The sequence below is a fragment of the Pelodiscus sinensis genome, chromosome 6, assembly GCF_049634645.1.
Source record: "Pelodiscus sinensis isolate JC-2024 chromosome 6, ASM4963464v1, whole genome shotgun sequence".
Lineage (NCBI taxonomy): Eukaryota > Metazoa > Chordata > Testudines > Trionychidae > Pelodiscus > Pelodiscus sinensis.
The window spans coordinates 51,675,583-51,697,731 of NC_134716.1; the positions used below are offsets into that span (position 1 = coordinate 51,675,583).

At 43.2% G+C, this 22,149-nt stretch overlaps 1 protein-coding gene across 7 annotated transcripts; it reads right to left on the minus strand.

The window, feature by feature from the left end:
* Positions 1-85: 85 nt before the first annotated feature.
* On the minus strand, positions 86-21,623 carry PRRC1 (proline rich coiled-coil 1). Of its 7 annotated transcripts, none has more exons than XM_075931913.1 (9): positions 21,604-21,623; positions 13,906-14,046; positions 12,954-13,349; positions 12,241-12,404; positions 11,509-11,611; positions 7,635-7,798; positions 6,704-6,807; positions 2,985-3,087; positions 86-1,506 (listed from the first exon to the last, which is right to left on the minus strand). In XM_075931913.1, exons 2-9 carry the CDS (start codon positions 14,024-14,026, stop codon positions 1,297-1,299), a joined length of 1,365 nt encoding a protein of 454 aa, XP_075788028.1. In that variant the 5' UTR covers positions 14,027-14,046; positions 21,604-21,623; the 3' UTR covers positions 86-1,296. The 7 variants fall into 7 exon arrangements, with proteins under 7 accessions (XP_075788028.1, XP_075788022.1, XP_075788023.1 ...); XM_075931907.1 differs by lacking the exon at positions 21,604-21,623 and adding an exon at positions 21,409-21,566; XM_075931908.1 differs by lacking the exon at positions 21,604-21,623 and adding an exon at positions 21,409-21,561 and having other exon boundaries at positions 13,906-14,063.
* Between the last annotated feature and the right edge of the window lie 526 nt (positions 21,624-22,149).

The following is a 22,149-nucleotide window of genomic DNA, read 5'->3' on the forward strand; positions in this document are numbered from 1 at the left end:
AGTTACATGAATGGCCTGTGTAAGATACAATGAAAGTTACTGTCATTCAGGCAATTAAAAAAAATCTTAAATGAAAAAAGTACAATTCTGTAGGAAAAAGTGTTTATTTAATTTTAATTTACACTGAGCCAATTAAGGCAAAATATATTACTTGGAAAAAGGACAGGTTTTCATTGGGTACAAATATAATAAGTTGGCTAACCAGTATATGGCATATAAAATGTTCTCTGAAAGCATCTACAAAAGATAAAGGCAGAACAGTTTAAGCTGAAAAGCTAGTGTTTAAGGCAAAGAATTCAATGTTTGTTTTTTAAACAAATCTATTATCAAAATATTTTCTTACAATAATTTCTGTATTTCTGAATAGAGATTTAGGATTATCATTGAGCAAAGATATGGAATATCTTCAGCTATTAAGAACAGATATCAAAGATGCATAAGAGAAGCAGTGAGTCAATGACACACTTCTGACATCATGCAGGATTCTGTTTCTGCTTTGGAAAATATGAAATGGTAGAGCAAACAATATGAATATCAGTTTGCGTATTAACATGTGGTGGATAAAAACTCATAACACAAACACTTAAGGAAATGATGTTATCCTGAGTTGCTGGCACATTTTTATGTGTCTATTTCATTGGTTTCTAGGGGAGATGGCTTGGACCATACTTCAGAAAAAGGATTAGAAAAAGGTATGGAAGATGTGCACTCAAAGTTATTTTGGCCAGCACCTTGGATATATTGGAGCATGGACTTACATCCTTCCACAGCTATTCACTTTTAAGATGCTTTAGAATTAGATACAACAGTTCTGAGATCATGTACATCTAAGGCCAACCCTATGAAGTACTAAATACTCTCAAAACTTAGACATCTAGAAAATAGAGGGTAGTGCCTCCACTGAAGTCAAAAGATATTATTTGTACCCCAACCCACTTTAAAAAAGTTATATGTAAGTAAATCAAATATTAAGTATCTGAAATAAAAATACATTCCACTTTACAAATTATAATGCTATTTGGCCCTTATATAAACATATAGGGTTGTATCTAATTCGCTTCTCAATTATACTAGATGTCATTTGATTATTAAAAATTGGAGTTGTTCATTTCCATTATTGGAAGAGTACCTTCATTTTTTTTTTTTAATAAAAAAAACCAACAGTTTACAGGTAGACTACAAAATTGTGCTGTATTCACTGAGGACTCAAATATTAGCAGAAGCTGCAATCTTTTCCTTCATATCAAGCTGAAGAAAAAAAATCAGTATATCTTAGTGTGATGAGTCAAGCTTCTTTCAAATGGCCCTGGGTGGTAAATGTTGTTTATACATTCCTGCTATAGCTTTGGCTGCACTGTAGATCATTTGTCGACGGGACATACCAGTGAATGCCACATGCCAATCAGTCCTATTGATATTCCGTAAATTCTTCTCCAGCACTTCACCAACTGTCACCAAAAGACCCGACCATCTTAAATTGTAGTCCTGGGGAGTAAGACTCTGAGCCTGTGTAATAATTTGAGATGTTATTAAATGAATGAGATAAAGGGTCAGATTCTAATACCTGTAAACCCCTATATTAATACTTTATTTGGTCAGTATTCTCAATTTTAATAGCACTTTCTGAAAAAGAATACACAGAAAGTTTCAGAATCAAACCCTAAAAGTGTATCCCACAATAGCTCTGCACATCCAGTTTGAGAGTTCTTCATATTACATTCCTAGACAACCATTAGACATTCCCGGAGCATAACTACAGAATGACTTAAATCACCTTGTCATTACCAGAAAGTTACATTTTAAAAAAGCTGCCAAACAGATGTGATCAATAAAGTTACTTATATATTTAATAATTTTCATCTTCAATGGGCTTTAAAAATATTATAATCCGTACAACACCCTTCAAAAAAAGTATCTCATATCAATGTGGAAAGGGAGACAGAGTCAAAGTGATTTACCCAACATTAAAGGGAATCAATACCAGAACTCTACATCAACTTGTGACGGAGAGTGCTTACCCCATACTGAAGCGGAGGGGGGAGAGGGAGGGGAAGCTAAGACTCTGTTGGTGGAGGAAGTCCTGCTCCTTCACCCAGACTGGGCATGCTTGAAGTGCTGGCACAGTATAAAAGGCAGTAGAGCAGCTCAGTCTGGGCTGACCAGTGAAGAAAGACCTCCTGAACTACCTCTGCCCGTCACCCCAGCAGCAAGAACCAGAGACCTGGGAGACAGCCACAATACAAACCCAGCAGAACCCCAGGGAGAAGCTGCTGCCGGAGAACCAGAAGACCCAGGTACCACGTGGGACATTGATCCAAACAAAGTGGTAGAAAGTAACCCAGGAAGGGTGCAGGAGAGGCCTCTGACATTCAGGTGTCCTCGGCATGTTTCAACTGGATTCCCAGCTGAGGAAGTGGCAGACGGTGCTGCTACTCACAGGACCCTGGTTTACTAGGCGTTAGCCCCAACCGTATTGATGCTGGCCAGTAGGCCATACTGCCCCGAACTAAGGACTACCCTTTACTAACACTGGCTGACAGGCCATACTGCCCTGGGCTGAGGGCTATTTATTGACTCTAACAAGTAAGATATACTATACTGAACTGAGGACTACCATTTTCTGACTCTGGCTAGTAAGCCATACTGCCCTGAACTGAAGTATATATACTGACTCTGGCCATTGGGCCACGCTGCCTGGCAAGCCAGGCCACTTATGGACTCGGGGTTACCCAGAGACTGGTGAAGGGTTCTAGATTATAGTGGTGGCCAACCGGTGTCTGCACCCCGGAAGGTGGTCACCCCAGTGACGGGGAGTGCTTATGCCGCTACATAACTCACCAAACCATACCAATTTCATTAAAATTACTTTGGGTCACGTTCTCCCTTGCTGCCTCTTTCTGATAGAGGCAGCAAAGGGGGAGGGGAGGGGGAAGCGACTAGTCAATTACCCACTCAACATCCCCAAAAGAGATACAAAACTCCACCTGTTGAATGTATTCCAGAGGCACTGGAGTTGCTTGGGTAAAAGTTTCTAGATGAATCCCATGGACAGGATCTTCAACAATCAGGCATCCTATGTCAAACCACCTGCAATAGCACATAAGTCACCTGAAGTTTTACAGAGTAAAGAACTTCAACTGGTTGAATAATGGTATTCTGGAAATGATACAGGTCTGGCAAGGTTAGCTTACAAGACACTGAGAGGCACTATAACTATGAAACTGAGTTATTTGCAATGAATTTCATGGAGGAATTTAGATATTTTACAAATAGAAGTAAAAAAAAGACATGATCTATCATATAAGCATGAAACTTACAATTCAAAGACAAATAAGAGCACCAATGAGATATTTATATCCTTATAATAGATTTATCCTATTACTGTTTTTACACAATTTTTGGAAAACTAATGTTTTGTCAAGGCATCATTCTCCAACAACAAGAATTATGCATTCACTCAAGCCCACAAAAAGAACCTAACTTCTGTAGAGACAATGGCACATCCCTTTACATTTGAAGATGTTATTCATATACCTAAGTAAAATTACTGTATGGAAGTCAAAAGAGCAATTAAACCTCTTTCTGAAAAGACACTATATGCTCCAGTAGAATATTCTGGAACAGAAGTTGGGACATCTCCCTGGCCTGACTTGTATATATTTAATATTTTCCTACCTGAAGAAAACAACAACATGAATTGTCTAAATTAAGGCTGATGTATCATCCCTAACTCCATTTTATTTACTTCCCATGATTTGATTACATTTAAGTAGCCCCATCTGGGAGATCAGTAGCACAGAAACAAAAGCAGGAGCTGTTGTACCAGTTTCATCATGGTCTCTATAAAGGGAAATCATGCCTTATTAATCTGCTAGAGTTCTTTGAGGGAGTCAACAAGCATATGGGCAAGGGGGATATAGTATACTTAGATTTTCAGAAAGCCTTTGACAAGGTCTCTCACCAAAGGATCTTAAGTATCATGGGATAAAAGGGAAGGTCCTTTCATGGATTGATAACTGGTTAAAAAATAGGAAAAAAAGGGTAGGAATAAATTATAAGTTTTCAGAGAGGAGAGAGGTACTAGTGGGGTCCCCCAAGAGTCTGACCTAGGACCAATCCTATTCAACTTATTTATAAATGAACTGGAGAAAGGGGTAAAAAGTGAGGTGGCAAAATTGGCAGATGATACCAAACTGCTCAAGATAGTTAAGACCAAAGCAGACTGTAAAGAGCTTCAAAAAGATCTCACCAAACTAAGTGATTGGGCAACAAAATGGCAAATAAAATTTAATGCTGATAAATATAAAGTAATGCACATTGGAAAAAATAATCACAACTATATATACACACAACATGATGGTGACTAATTTGGCTATAACTACTCAAGAGAGGGAGCTGGGAGTCAGTCATTGTGGGTAGTTCTCTGAAAATATCCACTCAACGTGCAGCAGCAGTCAAAAAAGCAAATAGAATGTTAGGAACCATTAAAAAAAGGTATAGAGAAGATGACTGAAAATATCGTATTGCCTCTATATAAAACCATGGTATGCCCACATCTTGAATACTCCATACACATGTGGTCGCCTCATCTAAAAAAGATATATTGGCATTGGAAAAGGTTCAGAAGAGGGCAACAAAAATAACGAGGGGTTTGGGACGGGTCCCATATGAAGCGATATTAAAAAGACTTGGACTTTTCAGCTTAGAAAAGAGGAGACTAAGGGGGGGATATGATAGAGGTCTGTAAAATCATGACTGGTGTGGAAAAAGTGAATAAGGAAAAGTTATTTACTTATTCCCGCAGTACAAGAGCTAGGGGTCACCAAAATAAATTAATAGGCAGCAGGTTTAAAACAAACAAAAGGAAGTTTTTCTTCACTCTGCACACAACCAATCTCTGGAACTTCTTGCCAGAGGATAAGATGAAGGCTAGGACTTTAATAGGGTTCAAAAGACAGCTAGATAGATTCACAGAGGTTAGGTTCTACAATGGCTATTAGCCAGGATGGGTAAGAATGGTGCACCCACTTTTGTTTGTCTGGAAATGGGTGACAGGGAGGGATCACATAAGAATTACCTATTGTGTTCCCTTTCTCTAGGGCAGGGGTCTCCAAACTACGGCCCGCGGGCCGGATGCGGCCCGCGAGGCCCTCTCATCCGGCCCGTGGAGACCTTTTTGTCTACGGAAAAAAAATTACGGAAATTTACGTGTATCATTTTCAAGAATGAAATACGTGAAGAACAATTTGAGAACAAACTTGTCCGATGATAATCTCAGGTCACTGTTGATGTTAGGGACAACAAATCTAAAGCCAGAAATGTCTGCTGTTTTGGCATCCAGGAAACAATTTCACCATTCACACTAATACAGATGTTCATGTGTAGTGTATCAATGTGTTATTAAATAACTGAATAAAATAATATTAAATAAATAATTAAAAACAACATCCATGTTTTGATTGTTTTTTATTTGGACCTCAAGTATGTAGTCGGCCCCCGAACTGCTGTTTGATAGTTAATGCGGCCCTCGGGCTGAAAAGTTTGGAGACCCCTGCTCTAGGGCATCTGGTATTGGCCTCTATCAACAGACAGGATACTGGTCTAGATGGACCGTTGATTTGACCCAGGATAGCCATTCTTATGTTCTTATTTTAATCATATACCAAAAACATTGGACTTGTAAGTGTCCAATTAATTGGACCTATAAGTGTGGAAATTCTGCTGCCATTCAAATCAATGACACGGCAGTGCTGGACTAGCAACTCCCCTTGGAGCATCATAAACCACACCTACAAAAATTAGGAACAAGTAAAAACAACAAGAAAGAAGACACTCTTTTGGTGTAGATTTGTTGTCATTCCTTCATGGAGACATTTTCTGTAAGAAGGCATTTTTCTATCTAGTTTGATTTAGGTAAACAGAGATTAATGCACTTAATTTTCTCTTTACTTTTAAAAGCCAAGCTCCATCTTCTACCTAAGATCACTTTGAAAAGTGTAACTGAATGGAGTGGTGTAGGTTCCAAAAATAAACAAATCAAAGCCTAGCACATCACCAAGGATTTGTTTGTTTTTTTAAAAGTATTTTCCAAATAAATTATCAAAGGCCAACAAGAAATGGATCCTAATATGTCTCAAATTGGTATCTCAAAGTTTGCATGATAGAGCCATCTTTTCTTATGAAAATAGTTTGTTTAGAAAACAATTCATGTGAACTCCAAAACACAAGTCTGTCCCAATTGTGGAAAGCAGTGGTAGGACATATATTTTGTGTGAGCAGAAAAAGGAAAACTGATCAGACCTGAGAATACTATATGTTATTAGATGAAGGTACTACCTCAGCATAACATTACTAGTGTCAGTACCTACCCAGTATACTCTCCAAATCAGTTGTCATTCCAGAAGAGAACTAAAAGCCAATTTCAACTCTTACTTTAGCACAAGTCTCTCACTTCTGTAGATTTAAGTGGCATGTTTTTCAATTCTGAGTCTCATAAACCTGACAGTATTTAGCTATTAAATTCTCAAGATTTTTTGGACAAGCTGCCAAATAATTTCATCAAAGCAAAGCCTGCCAAGGCAATAACATACACTGACAGATTCTCTCCTTTAATCTCCCAAGTAGAATACTCTTAACAACTATGGGGCACTTGGACTCAATATAAAATGATTTTTCTTCTAAGGAATATATTTAATCCTCTCACTTGTCAGGAAGCAATTCTGCGATGAAATTTTCTACAGATACAGCCGGTTGTTTCTCATGTATCACTCCAGTACGACGCAAGCTGTCTATTCTTTCCTGAGCTCCCTAAAAGGCAATATAAGTTGTTAAACAATATTCTCTCTGGGTTACAGCATAAAGCTCATGGAAGAACGTAATTTTTACCATTAAGATTACCACATATATTGTTCAAAAATCCTTTGGTGTTGTGTAATAATTAACATTTTGAAGCAAAAAAGGCTTCATTTAGTATCCCAAAAGTTACAGGAATGGTGATAAAACCTTGAGAGATTCAAATTTGCGTTAGCTCATTACCAATTAAATTATAGAATTCCTATGAAAAAATAACTAGCTTCATACTGAAAGAAATTTAAGACATCTTTACTTGTAACATGGCAAGTTTCACCATAGTTAAAGACTGTAAATATTTCTATTACTCAGCTACACTTTATAGTGTTATGTTCTGGCTGTTTAATCACCTAATTGTGTTTAACATTTTTATCAACATAGTAATGTCATAAGAGACTCTCCTCTTTAAAAGTATATTGTCAAGTAGAGGGGGTCCCAAGAACTGATACACTTTGGATCTTTTACAATCTGACAGAATATGCTTATGTACACTTGCAGTCAGTGACAGTCATGCAGAAAACTGGCAAAATATTTATGCTCTTCAGCTGTTTTTGCAATGGGACACAAACACTTTAGAGTACATACTGATGAATTACTTGGCATGGATGACATCTATACACAAAGACAATAGTGAACAAACAAGCTCCTCTATTTAACTTTTCTGGGGAGGCAGAAAGGTATTTCTCAGAGGATGGAATTCTTCCAGATAAACTGTTCCACTCAAGATCACTGATATTTGAGATATCCTTTGCACAGAACTTTCTACATTGCCATTAACCCCTTACTTTTAATCCAGCTGCATAGCCCACAGGTTGTGGTGCAATGTTAGACAGTCCAGCTTCTCCTGTAACTGTGGCCATTCCAAAGACCTCTTGGAAAGCATCTCGAATGGCAGCAACTTTTACTTCTTTATTGGAGGTAACCACTATGTCCAGTTCTCCTCCAGATTCTACAAAGACAAATATTTTAATAGAAGCTAGTTCAAAATACAACTCACATCTCAGAGTAGTCCCTTCTGTATCTTCCTCATGTAAATGTAGACAACACTATCATCAGTACATGTCAAGCTGAGTTTCTTGTAATGGGTACTGAGAAGTTGGTTAGAGGAAATTGTGTCCCTACCAGCCATCTCTTATGAAGTAAACTTTACTTAGGAAATCTTTTGATGAACTTTTAAGATTGAGATATTTTTAAAGTAAACATTGAATTCAGGAAAGTCAATGGGGGGCTGAGAGGTACAATCACATCAGACAATTTACAGAAGCCAGACTGTGGATTTAGAAGCCTAATTTTGGTTAACACATTTAAAAAAAAATCCAGGCCATCGGTACAAATTCTGATATGTTTTGGTGATGTGGAAACTTGCCCACAACTGACACCCTCAACTTGTTTCACAAATGCCGCTGAACACCACCACCATTGTGTGTCTTATAATGGGGTGGAGAACCATTTTTTGGGACAGAGGCTCACTCACTCACACAATCAGTCAGCAAGGGGTGGAGTGCCAGCATGGGCTCCCCACTGCTGGAGGGAAGTCCTGAGCCCCAGGGGCCAGATCCAGGCAAGCCAGGGACAGTATCTGGCCCCAGGCCTTAGGTTCCCCACCCCAACTTATAAGACCATAAAAGCTGAAAAGAAATGTCTATTTACAAGTATCTACTAGCAGCATGAGCTTCAACATAGACCTTTTACCAATGTCAGCCTGTCTGCAGCTCTAAGGCATCTTTATATCTCATGTTTTCCTTAGACAGCTAACTTCTGTGAAATGTGGGCTGTATTTTTAATCAAGAAAATAAACTTAAAGGAAAGAATTTTAAAAACTTCTTATAGTGAACAATTCATACTTTTGCAGAGAGCTCTGTTGGCATGGGGAACTCCGGTAACAGGAGGACCGTGGCAGGGGACAGAGGCTGAGCAGTTGAGAGACCTGGGGCAGAAGGATGCAGCTGCATGGCTGGGAATCCTGGGGCACAGCTGGCAGCACAGCCAGATAAAGGCAAGGGCAGGTGAAGGTGGGGGGGGGGGGGAAAGAGGAGGGAACCAGCCAGGCAGGAAGCAAAGCCGGCAGAGAGCTCGGAGGCCAGTGGCACAGGATTTTCCCTGATCCGGCAAATTCCCTTGTTCCAGACCAATCAGGTCTCATGGGTGCCAGACCACAGAGATCCAACCTATAGATTAGTTGCATGTTAATTTTCCTTTGCAAAGAATCAATACTTGGTACAGACACAAAGACTAGAAAATTATTAGTCTGTTAAGATGCCATTTCTGAGAGTACTCTGACTGCAAGAACAAACAGAATATTAAAGCAAACTAAAAAAAATGGCTGCACTGCAATGCTTTTGGGGAAAAAATACCCCAAACAGATGCTACAGACATGAAACACCGTACCCCAAAGCCTGCTGACAAAGTCTCCAGTACTTACTCCTATATGTCATTAACAGTAACATTTACCACAATCAACATGAATTTTAAAATGCTGGAAAAACAACAGTTTTCAACTTGGCCCATATTGATTTGGGAACTCTCAATTAAAGGGAACAGTTCCTTTTAACAGAAGACACCAAAGGTTTTTTGGAATGGTGACAAACATTGAATTCTACCCAGGTAAGACTTATGCAGGAGTGAGCCCTAGTGAAATGCCCTGACAGCATAAAACCCTCCAAGAAGAGGTTAGTGATAATGCTAAACCATTACATATCAAATTTTATATATGGGACACACTTTCCTGAGCTAGATATTGCAGCTTGCCAAACCAAAGCTATCTGGATTCAAGGACACACTCAGAAATGTAACTATATAGAAAGGAAAGTGATCCATCCCCAACATTATATTCACTAAATTCAACAGATGTTTTGCCATTAACTTCAGTCTGAAATTAATGGAAAAACAGCTGTTAAGAGCAAGTCTCAGCCCTGTGTTTCTGATCATTAGTATTTTCCTGTAATGAGAATGTGTTTACTCAGATGCTGTATGATGCTGCAATATAGAAATAGAGGTGCAAAAAGCTATGTTAATTTGAGGTATTAACCACAAGTCAGGAAATTTAGTTTGTAGCCAAGGAGAGCCACAAGATCGGGTTGCGGAGTCATTGAGTTAACAAACCTAAGTGGCCCATAAGCAGCTCTCAAAATGAGCCTGCAGCTAATACACTGCTCTACTGCTAATTTGCATGCAACAATTTCATTAGTTGAATGAAGACGACTGCAGGTGAATTACTTTACCCAAATGCCATGCCAGTGGGTGGGCATAGACTTTCAGTTATTAAATAAAATTCTAAGCTCTCCCCTTTCCTTTTCCTCAGTTTTTGTATTTTCATATGCATCTATGCAGACAGCCACAGCAGAGAACTGCACCATTAAAAAAAACAAACAAAAGACAGATGCAGGTGCATAAATAACTTCTCACCTTGAAATCTGCAGCTTCCAAATTTTAGAGACATGTAAGATCTTTCTGAACTAACATATTATGCTGACAGTTAGCTATAGATTAAAAGTCCAACCAACACTGATATAAGTAGTGTGGTACAATGGACAAGACACTGGCCTATAACCTAGAGTACATTGTAGACTTATGTTCTATTTCTAGCTCTATCACTAACCTGCATCAAGCCACTCTACGCACTCCTGTGCCTCTGTTTCCCCTCCCATATTTGTCTATCTTGTCTATTAAGACTGTGAACTCTGTAGTGCAGGGACTGTTTCCTGCTGTATGTTGATGCCACATCTAACACAATGGGGCAAAAATCTCAGGTAGGATTTCTTGGCACTACTGTAATACATAGAGATAGTTCCTTTACTAAAGAGCTTACAGTCTAAATAGTGGGAGAAAGTGATATAACATACAAGCAGAAGATTAAAGCTACATCCACACTATGAGCTGGGGTGCGATTCCTCTGCTTGTGTAAAAATGCTCACCCCAGCTCTTGTTGAGCTATCCTATCCTAAACACAAATAACTGTGCAGGTACAGTAATATGACGAAGCAGAAATCCCACTCCAAAACCAGTGGATATATACTCAGCATAGCTAAGCTACCACAGCAACACCGCTATTTGTCAAGCAGTTGTAAGTATAAGAGCTAGCATGTGTACACAAGTAGGAGAATCATATTCTTGGCTCATAGCGTAAATGTAGCTATGTGACTTGCTCAAGATCACACAAAGCTTGTGGCAAAGCTGATACCAGAGACCAGATCCCCTGAGTATCAGTCAGTGCTTTATCACAAGACCATCCCGACAAAACATCCATTTAATCCAAAGATGGCAGAATACAACTTTCTGCCAATTTTTGGAAATTATGGCCCACTACTTAAGACCAGTTAGAGAGATTTCAACCTCAAGTTTAATTGAGGAAGTTACAAGTTGATTGCAAAATAGAGAATAGAATGATAGCGGCATTCCAAGTATAAAGACTCCATCACTACCTCACCTCTAAATGTCAGTGTTGGGTACCTTGAATCATGGCTCAACATGAAAAATAATCTGTCTTATGTACAAACTTTGATGTATACCACACTCTACTACTGCTTTTAAATTATCAGTTTCATTATAAACCATACTGTACCTGAAAGTTCTTCTAAGGAATATAGATCAATTTTAAATTTACAAGTGACATATGATTCACATTTAACTACTCTATGGAAGTCTGTGTTAAGTACTTACTAATATATGGAGCCATGCCAGGATCCAGCGTGGTGATCATGGACTCTACTGAGTGTTTTGTTTTATCAAGCACCGACTTTACCATGGGATTCCCAGCTACACCCTACAAAGACGACAAGTAAATAATTAAATAAATACTGTATATTGAGTTTATTCTCAAGCCTCCTGGCCTTTTCTTAATTCTTGAAAAATTACACTGGGAACAAACCTGGGTCAGCAAGTTGATTCAGATTTTCTATTCAAATAGAAGTCAAGACAAGAAGAATTTCATCAGAATACCACAACAGCTGTATAATATGTTCTGTCCCTCTTCTCTAAAGTAAGCCTCTTGCTGAACTACTAAAAATAATGTCTCACACCATTGCGGACTATAAACTTCCCAGGAACTTTAGTCCAAATCCACTTCCACTATCAGGCTCCCAAGAGGACAGGTTCCAGTGTTTCCAATCAGCGGTGCAAGACCTACAGCCAAGTCTGATGATGATAGTTTAGCCTAAGTTACAAACCAGGGAACCAGACAAATGCCAGGCTCTATCTTATTGCTACAGGCAGTAAGAGAAAACTAAGGGAGGGATACAGCGTTCTTGCCTTTAATGCCTTTTGAACTCACAAACATGAAGCCCATATACACCTACATAGGAGCCACACTAAAAAAAAACTGAAAATCCAATGCTCCACTTTAGTCTGTTAAAAGACTTTCTTCAGAAATGGTAAAAGATTTTTAAAAATTACTTTTATAAATCCCCAGAGGCCTCCAGCAGATCCTTCATTCTGTATGGCAGCCACTGTGGGGTCTTCATGCTCTTCTGGGAAAGTTATTGCAGAGCCACTTCCAGTTCCAGGTACCAGAGAAGATGGGAAAGTTGTCTGTTGACTAACAGGATTTGTCAAGACACCTGATAAGCCAAACAAGTCACATACAAACATTCATATATCTTATCACAATTAATTTGCTAAAGCAATATTTTTTTTAGCAGTCTTAAAACAAAAGAGAGGCTGGAAACAAGAAAGCACCACATGACCAGCCACCTCTCTATGTATTAATAGTAGGTTTAGAAACTAATGCATTAGCGTACAATGTATGGGTTCAAATAATATCACTGTACAGCAAATGGAGTTTTTACCCTGCCCTGAACGTGCATACATAATGTACAGTGGAGTATGGCTGGACTGGTTAGCCTGAGTAATTTTTTATTTTTACTTACATTCTCCCCTTTAACTTGGCTGTTCCTATAGTTTCCCTGAAGTGACACTTCGGTCCTAGACCATGACTACTACTTCTCAAAGAGCCAATCCCATTCCAGAATGAGTTAGATAGAACTAGACACCATTTCTCTACAGGGAAGAAGGTTGAATAGAAAAATGCTAAAACCTTACTACTCTTAGGTTACATACGGTCAATAATAAGAACCTGCTCCATCTTACAAGACAGATCAAAATACTACCTGTGACAGAAGGTGCAGAAAATGATGGCATCAGCGGGGTCTGTGGTGCTCGCCCAGCATGACCTCTGGTAATGTCATAGGATGAAGTCATGGAAAATCCTGAAATTGGGGGTGCCGTTGGAGATGCAGAAAAATTGGAGCCAGGAATAGAGCTTACGGGAGGAGGTGCTGATAAATGAGGCATAGTGCCGCTAAAAGCTGAAGCAATTGGAGGGGTTACAGAAGGTTGGGCAAGAGTTACAGGAGGTGCAATAGTTGAAGGCACAAATGATAAAGGCACTGATGACTTCATAGGAGGAAGTGAAGATATTGGGTGTGATAGAGGTGTGGAAAATGAATGAGGAGGAGAAGATTGGAAAGAGGATATGTCTGGAGCAGGGAAAGGACTGGACACAGCTAGAAGAGGAAAAACAAAACAAAACAAAAAGACTCATAAACAAAAACTTATCTTAGCTTTAAAATTCTTTACAAAATAGCCATATAAAATACCTAAAGCTTTTCCCAAAAAAATAAGTTGAGTTCAAAACCTAGCTGTGTGTAGTAACTCCAGTTACTTTTCTGGAGACAGTTTACTTGTAAGTGATGCCTCACATTCCATGGTGATGCCATTAGACATTAAGCTAGTCAGCAACAGGATGGGTCAGTACTAGGGATGTGAATGGGTAATTGGTTACCTGGAAAGCAACACCCCTGAACAAGGCTGGGCTGGGCTGCACTCTGTGTTTCAAAGCAGCAGTGCTGCATGGAGCCCATGGTCAGCTGGGGACTCAGACTCCAGCTGACCTCGGACCCCATATGATGCTGCCACTTTGAAATGCTGTAGGGAGCCTTGGAGCTGTTGCTACATTTCAAAGGCGGAGGGTGCCCTTATTGACTAATGGAACAGTAAATGCAAATTGCATCAACTATTCAATTAGACAATTAATCTAAATTTAACATCCTTACTTTATACCTAAAGAGGCAGGTATGGTGGTGGCGGCGGCTGCAATGGTGATACCAGCAGCCATTGCCTCAGCTGTACTTGGTGGAGGAGGGCTGGGTGGAGTCATCTCTATTCCACTCTCTTCCATCATTTTTCTTCAGCTACAACAAACTGCAGAGAAACAAAATCTGTAATAAGAAACAAGAGAAAACTGTTTCAAAGTAAATTTAAAGAAGTAGCATGGCACAGAGGACAGGGTTTATGAGCTAAGGACTCTTTAAATACCAGCTTCAAAACAAATCTTCTGAGGAGCCCTGGGAATACCATTTACTCAGTGTCCTAAATATCAGTACACTAGGGATGCTAAATATCGGTTAATGGAATGGTCGATTAATCTCATGAATTCTTACCAGTTACTCGATTATTCTATAGTCCCCAAGAGTGCGGCTGGCAGCCTGTGAGCTCCGGCTCCACCCCCAAGGAGTCCCCTACCACTCCACGCTGCTATATAAGAGGTAGCAGCGCAGGGTGCAAGCGAGGAGCTGGTCCACTAGGGGAGCTAGTTTAAAAAACAGTTAAGGGAGCAGCTGCCTGCAGCGTGGGTGGCAGCAGCCCATGTCCAGGGAAGGTGGACCCGAGCTCGTGGACCCAGCACAAGCTGGAACTGAACTGGGGTGCCTGCCCACCTAGTTCCTAATACACTTTAAATGCAGAGCCACAGCAGGGGTAGGTCCCAGACCAGGCATGAGCTAGGACTGAGACAGGCTGCTGGTCAGCCTGCTAAAAATTTACTGGCAGGAGGGGGGGAATGTGTATAGTCTATAGCATTAACTTAACACCTTTTGGTTATCAGTTAAATTGACTACACCATTACATCTCTACTGTACAATAATATTTTCTTCCTACCTTATACTACAGAGACAATATTTCACATAGAAAACTTCTCTCTGAAATCCTTACCACTAGACACTAAACTCACACAAAGCAAGTAAGTACATATTCTCATTTTACAGATACATAAACTAAAGCACTCAGACTGAGCATATATTTTCAACAGGATGCTGAGCATCTCAACTTATTTCAAAAGAAGATGCGGTACTCAGCAACTCTATAAATCCAAATGACTTGCCAAAGGCCACAAAGGAAATCACTGACACATCCTGGAACAAAACCCAGAAATTCCTGACTTCTTGTTCTCTGCTCTAACTATGGCCTTGTTTATGTTAGAAATCTTGTGCTGATTAGGGATCTGAAAGGCTAACTAGTAACCATCACCCTCAATCAGTGGGGGCTGGAGCAGTAACTCCCCTCCCACTGCGGACAGGAGGCTACTCGTGGATGGGAACACTCAGCCTGGCAGCAGCAGCCACTGTCTATGGCAGGCCCAGGTGTGTTTCAGACAGGGGCTGCTCTCCATGTCCAGAGTAGCCCCAGGCTGCAGCCAGGAGGAAGCAGAGGAAATGCTCCAGCTCAGCCATGCCAGAATGCCCCCCAACTCCCACCTGCTCCCCCTTTAAATCGGTTAACCATTATGTTGAACCAGTTTACCAATTAAATGGGATTTTACATACTTAGTGCTAATATGAAATGAAAACAAACATCTATGTTATTACACCAGTGCAAGTTCTAATACGGACACAATGGAAAATGGTTTTAAATTGCATGTAAAGTGATTTACTGCATTAACCTAAAGCATGATTTAAACCAGATGGATTTTTATGATTTAGCTATATCAGTTTATGTTTTCCAAACGAGACAAGACCTATGAGAGCACACTAATCTAATGAGAGCATCAAAGATTAAGACTGAATGACAAACAGGTTTTCTTTCACAACAAGAATCAGTACAGGATAGGAGTATCTTTCATCATGCTAACACACTGGAAAATCCATTGTACTCCAAGAAACATGAAATTTATGTAAAAGTACCTTAGTATTAAAAAGGCCGTACAAAATGTGTAGGAAGGAGGAGAGAGAAATGGGAGAAGAGGAAGAGCTGAGAATTCATTTGCATGTTTTTCTTCCATTTCTGATCTGTGTTCTACAATACACTGGTAATATTAAAAATAATGCCTGGTCTCTCACAAGTCTGGTAAATCAGGCAAGGGAGTAGGGTTTCTGGCCAGATGGTGGGAGCAGTGTGGCCAGGAGAGAGGGTACAAGAACAAGGGAGGGTGTCAGAGCAAGCTTGAGGTGCTGGGTCTTGGGGTGGAGGGAACTGATGGGACTGGGGTGCAGGTGGGGGGAGGGTTCTGGGGATGAGGGGGAACCGTACCTGGTTTCATGCTCCCTTGCAGCAATGGCTGCAGGCACGCTGTCCTGACTGCCCTGAGGGAAGGCACCACTTCCGTGGCCACACGGTCCCGGAGGCTGGAGAGATCGCTGCTGTGGCCACGTGATCCAGGGCTGGACCCGAGGCACCGTGACCACAGGTCGCCCCGGAGGCATGCGGCTGCGGCTTGGGGCCGCCTCAGAATCGCCAGTCACAGGCCCCGGGCCACTTCAGAGATGCTGCAGCTCGGGGCTGGCCCCGGAGGTGCTGCGGCCGCGTCCACGTGGCCAGAGGCCAACCTGAGACGCTGCTAACATGGCCACATACCCCAGCACCAGCCCCGGAGGCACCACTACCGCAGCCACGTGGCCAAAGGCCGACCCTGGGGGCACCACAGCCACACAGCCCCAGGCTGCTCCATAGGCGCCACTTCACAGTAGCAGTGCCTCTGAGCCAGCCCTGTTGAGGAGCCAGAGCCCCTTCGCTGCCTCCTGTCCAGTGGCAGTGTGGGGCTGAGCACCTTCCTCTCCCTCCCACCATGGGATGGCCAGCAGTACCAAATTCTGCAGGAAACAGTGAAACTCTGCCCAGAACATTAATTATGTATTGTGCAATGGCACAGAATTTCATGAAGTAAAGAACTCATAGGCTATTTGACCAAGTCTCTGTAACATATTGATTTACAAAAGCATTATTTCAGATAATGCTGTTGATAGTTTTTTGGATTTTTTTTAAATACACAGACTTACACGCTGTCCACATGGAATGAATGAACAGGCTCCACGTGGAACTCAATGGTTCACTATATATATTTTTCACAACGATTATAAGCTCAAAAGCTAAGGAACAATCTAATCAGAAAATAAGGTGTAGATAGGATACTTAAATAGAAATCTATTATCTGGATTCTCCACTACCATACATTCTATATAGTTATTTACATTTGCATGTAGAGCTAAGTGGGCAACAGCACTGCCTATTCCAGTGTTCACAAATTACAAGTAAGCCCCTAAAATCATGATTTCAAAACATATTTTGTTTGAGCTTTCCTTCTGGTTCTTGTGTCTTTAAGAAACTCCCAGACCCAAAGTATGTAAGAGCATTTCAAGTTCAAAATACATATGGAAAAAAAAAAGTTTTACTACTGGCAACTCAGAAGGTACCTTCTCTTAACCTCTAGTGAAAGGGACCTGACATTCTATCCTTCTTCATCCTCCCACCCTCTTCAGTAGCCTGGATCCTTCTCCAGGTTTTGAGCAGTAAGAAGAATATTTAGTACAGAAAAGGTCTGCCTGTGTCCTTTTGGTTTGTAACTATTTTCTTTACTACCATTCTGAGTGCAGAGCCAATGTAGTCAAGGAAGAGGGAGATGAATCTTAGGTAGGTAGGGATGTCAATGAGTAGTCGAATATACAATTAACCGATAATCTTGAGCTTATTGATTAATTTTATCGACTAAACATTGGGGATTAAGTCGACTTTCCAATAAGCAGGGCTCGACAAACTATACAATCTACTTGCCCGTGGTGAGTAGATTTCAGCCGTGCGCCCCATTCATTCACGGTGCGCGAATGTGCAATGCGGCTCTTGTGCATGCGCAGTATGAGGCTGGTGAGCGATTTTCGCCTCCGTTTGTCAAGCCCTGCCAATAAGCATATCCTTACTAGTCAAGTTGATTGATCACTCCCTCCCCTTGCTGCCTCTCTCTGATAGAAGCAGCAGAGAGAAGGGGGGTGCAAGAGCTGGCTTAAAAGCCAGTTCCTCCCCAGCACCATTTCGCGGGGGAGGGGCAGGGTGCAGCAGGGAACTGGCAGCACGTCCATCTTTTAAACATTCTTGCTACATTTCAAAAGCAGAAGCAGGGGGCCAGCGGGGACTCAAGCAGTGCCCCTCTGGCCCCAGGGTCTCTGCTTTTGAAATGTACAAGAGCTCCCCCCCCCTCCTTCCAGGCTCTTGCACATTTCAAAAGGAAAGCGCATGGGGAGTACACTTGAGTCCCCTGCTGGCCCCGTGCTTCCTGCACCAGCTTTGCTCTTGCTACATTTCAAAGGCGGTGGTGCCCTTATTGACTAATCAAGTAGTCAATACAAATGACCTCAACTATTTGATTAATTGATTTATCTAAATTTAACATCTTTACTACACAGTCTCCCCATCTCTTGCTGACTATTTTAAGCTGGCTCTCCTCATGTGCTGGCTCCACAGAGCTGCCTGCCACCCTCCTACCCCCTGCTGCCTCCCATTAGGGTTGTAAGCGACTAGTCAACTACCCGATAAGCATATGCTTATCAAGTAGTCAAGCAGCTCCCCACCCCTGTTGCCTCTACTAGAGAGAGGCAGCAAGGGTGTGGGGGGAGGAGAGCAGGAGCCAATGCTGGGGAGAGCCAGACGAAAAGCTGGTTTCCCCCAGTAGCAACTCTGCGGGGGGGGGGGGAGGAGGTGGCCCTGGTGGCTCTTAATACATTTAAAAGGCAGAACCGCAGCAGGATTCTCCCCAGGGCTGGAAGCTAACCAGGCTGTAGCACTGCAGTTTCCCCCCTTTATCAACTAATCAAGTAGTCAATGGAAATACCATTGATTACTCAATCAGCTGATTAAATGCAATTTAACCACCCTATCTCAAACAGAAGCAGTGAAGGGGGCTGACAGGAGCTGGTGCTTGGTGGGAGCCTCCTGCCGTCCCTCTGAGCTGCTGCCTATAGCAGAGGCAGCGCGGGGGGGGCAGGGACGGCTGCCACTGAAAGCCTTTGTCCACGGAGGGCCCAAGCTCATTGGTTAACTGTGTACTTGGCTGCACAGTCACATGCCTAATTAATACTCTCCTGATTAAGCAGCTGTTGTCACCAAACACCATTTATTTTTAGACCAATGAACTCCTAGGAAGCATCCCCAAATGAGAAGCTATCCTGAATACATGCATCCTAATTAAGGGATGTATAGGTGCAAATATAAATAATACTCATATCAACTGTAGTCCTTTTCATCTTCTAAGACTATGGCTACACTAGGGAACTTACAGTGGTGCCTCAATGCAGCTGTGCCATGTTGACCACAGAAGTTTCCAGCCAATATAGTGCTGTCCAATCAGCGCTTAGGTCAGTATAATTTTTGTCACTTAAAGGTGGCTTTATTTGTAAGTTGTAGTATAGACATAGCCTAAATCTGTTACAGATATTAAATCAGTATTTCCTTGGCTACGTCTACACTGGCCCCTTTTCTGGAAGGGGCATGTTAATTTCAGCTATCGCAATAGGGAAATCCGCGGGGGATTTAAATATCCCCCGCGGCATTTAAATAAAAATGTCCGCCGCTTTTTTTCCCGGCTTTTAGAAAAGCCGGAAAAGAGCGTCTACACTGGCCCCGATCCTCCGGAAAAAGCGCCCTTTTCCGGAGGATCTTATTCAAGTACTTATTCAAGTACTTCAAGTACTTTGAAGTAGGAATAAGATCCTCCGGAAAAGGGCGCTTTTTCCGGAGGATCGGGGCCAGTGTAGACGCTCTTTTCCGGCTTTTCTAAAAGCCGGAAAAAAAGCGGCGGACATTTTTATTTAAATGCCGCGGGGGATATTTAAATCCCCCGCGGATTTCCCTATTGCGATAGCTGAAATTAACATGCCCCTTCCGGAAAAGGGGCCAGTGTAGACGTAGCCCCTATGTTAGATGGACATCCAAGTTAGTTTTGGGGAAGGAGTGTATGGGGAGATGAAAGAATTGGTGCTGCTAGGGAAAGATAAAGGACCTCAGACTCATACCACCCTATGCATATTGTTTCATCTTCTAATAAAGTGGTTCATTAAAATCCATTATATTTTGACAACCTCGTTAAAGGCCAGAAAACGGAAACAGCTCACAAGCACTGGGGTAAGGACTTAAGCTCTGAAACACTCTTTTGGGCCCCTGTGGCACTCAGCTCAACCTTGGGCAAGGCAGAAAAGATCAGAACATGCTGTGATGACCATTTGCTGTTGACTTCTTCAACTAACGATCAGCTATTATCATTCTGACTAATTTATCTCGACAAAGCGCCTGAAGCAGCTAAATAAATAATGTTAGTTCCACTTGACATAAGGGGATTGATCCCAGTTATTTTTAATGAAGATAGCCAGGCCCCTCAGGTGACAGAGCCTTGCTGATGTAAATCAAGTGCCACGTGGGCACAGGAAATCATGCACACAGAGTCAATAGTAGGAATGAACGGTAACTGACTTGCCCCAAACCCTAGGGAGTTAAGTCAAAATGACAACTTTTCAGTTTTTCTAGACCAGCTCTCTTCTCAGGCTCCTAGCAAGGATGTCCATGATCAGACTACCTCAAGGCACAACTGTTTTCTAAACAGCTATTTGCTGGACTGCAAGAGTGTCACATTTAATCACTAGCACTGCACCAACAAAACCTCAGATACCAGCAAGCAGGCAGCAAATGTCAGACAGAAGAGCTGGTCCCTACCCCAAGGAGTGAGCGACCTAGAGCAGAGACCCCACAGCACAAAATGGTTACTGAACCAGGAGAGCAGCCTTCGGGGGATGTATTAACCCCTCCCTATTTAAACCCACAGAAGCCGCCCAGCGCTGGGAAGTAGGTCACTGGGTTACACGCCAGCAGGACAAACAAGGCTGCCCTGTGTAGAGCGGCGGGGTCTGCAGTGACCGGCCCGCAGAGGCCCAGCTCGCATCCGTTTGGTTCCCAGAGACTCCTGCCCCCGCGCTGCGGAAGAGAGAAGAAAACTCTCGACAACACTGGAACCCAAGAGCGAACCCACCTCGGCAGCCCCGGGCCGGAGCCGCTGCAGCTCCCGGAAGCGGGACGGTCTCTGGGGGCCCTGCTCACACTAAGCAGCAGCATCGATTGTCTGAGCCCCCTGCGCCCCGCCCCGCCCCGCCCCTACCGGCCGTAAAACAAACCTCCCCAACGGCAGCAACGGGCCGCCGCGCTCCGTGAGTCACCCCGCAGCCGCCTCTGACGTGGTCGCAGAAGCTCCGCCCTCAGGCCCCGCGCGGACACAACCTCAGGGGGGGGGGGGGGGAATGAGCGCGAGCGGGACCTGGCCCACCCTGGCAAGGAAGGGGGCGCAGACCCAGCAGAGCGCCTACAGCTCCCAAGAGGCTTGGCGGCCCCGCACATGCGCGATACCGCCCGCCACCAGTGTGGGCTGCCACGTCTCTGCCCCGCTGGCGGCTCTGCGCATGCGCCTGGGGCCAGGCCGCTGTCGCGCGTGCCGCCACGTCTGGCGGCTGCATCTGACACCTCCATTCCCTTCCCAACCTGGCTGCGGGTTCCTCTTTGGCGGGACCTTGGGGCGACGCTTCCGTGGCGCTGCTTTCCCGCGCCGCCGCTCGCTCCCCGCATCCAAAATGGCCGCGCCTGGGCGCGAGACGCCACCTCCTGCCACGTTCGCCTGTGGCGGGCGGGGCCGGCTGCGGCGCTGGAGCGGGGCGGGGCGGGGTCCCGGCCACCTACCACAGGACTCTTCATGTGCCGCCCGCAGCCTGGCCGAGCTGTGCCTCCTGCTCCTCGGCCGGCTCAGACCCCTGCCGGGCGGAGCCCGTCACTGCAGCCACCGCCAGCCCTGCGCGGCCCCCTTCGCAAACCCTTGTCCCTGCCCCCCCCCCCCCCCAGACACCACCAGCAAGGCCGGATGTGAACACGTGCAAAGGAGCAAGTGGGTGTAATACAAGGAGGCGCCATTGCACCTGTTCATATCAGCCTTTCTTGTGATGCCTCTACTGGGATGAAAGTATGGAAAAGAGAGGAGGCAGGCAGGCAGTGACATGCTGGTAGACATGGTGCCAATTCATGCCAAAGGCTGCACTTGACAACTGGGGTTGGCAAGCATCTGGGCTCCATCTACACTGGCAGCTTCTTGCGCAAGAAGGCTGCGTCTAGACTGGCATGATTTTGCGCAAAAGCGGCCACTTTTGCGCAAAATCTTGCCGCTTGTCTACACCGGCAGCGAGTATTTAAGCAAGAACACTAACTTTGTAATGTACAAAAGCAGTGGTTCTT

Excerpts from the sequence above, each read along its gene's own strand:
- PRRC1 (XM_075931913.1), bottom strand. The coding sequence starts at position 14,026 with ATGATGGAAGAGAGTGGAATAGAGATGACTCCACCCAGCCCTCCTCCA. Across the intron at positions 13,350-13,905 it reads CACCATACCTGCCTCTTTAG|CTGTGTCCAGTCCTTTCCCT; the intron begins GTATAAAGTAAG and ends TTCCTCTTCTAG. Across the intron at positions 3,088-6,703 it reads GCAGAATTGCTTCCTGACAA|GTGGTTTGACATAGGATGCC; the intron begins GTGAGAGGATTA and ends GTGCTATTGCAG.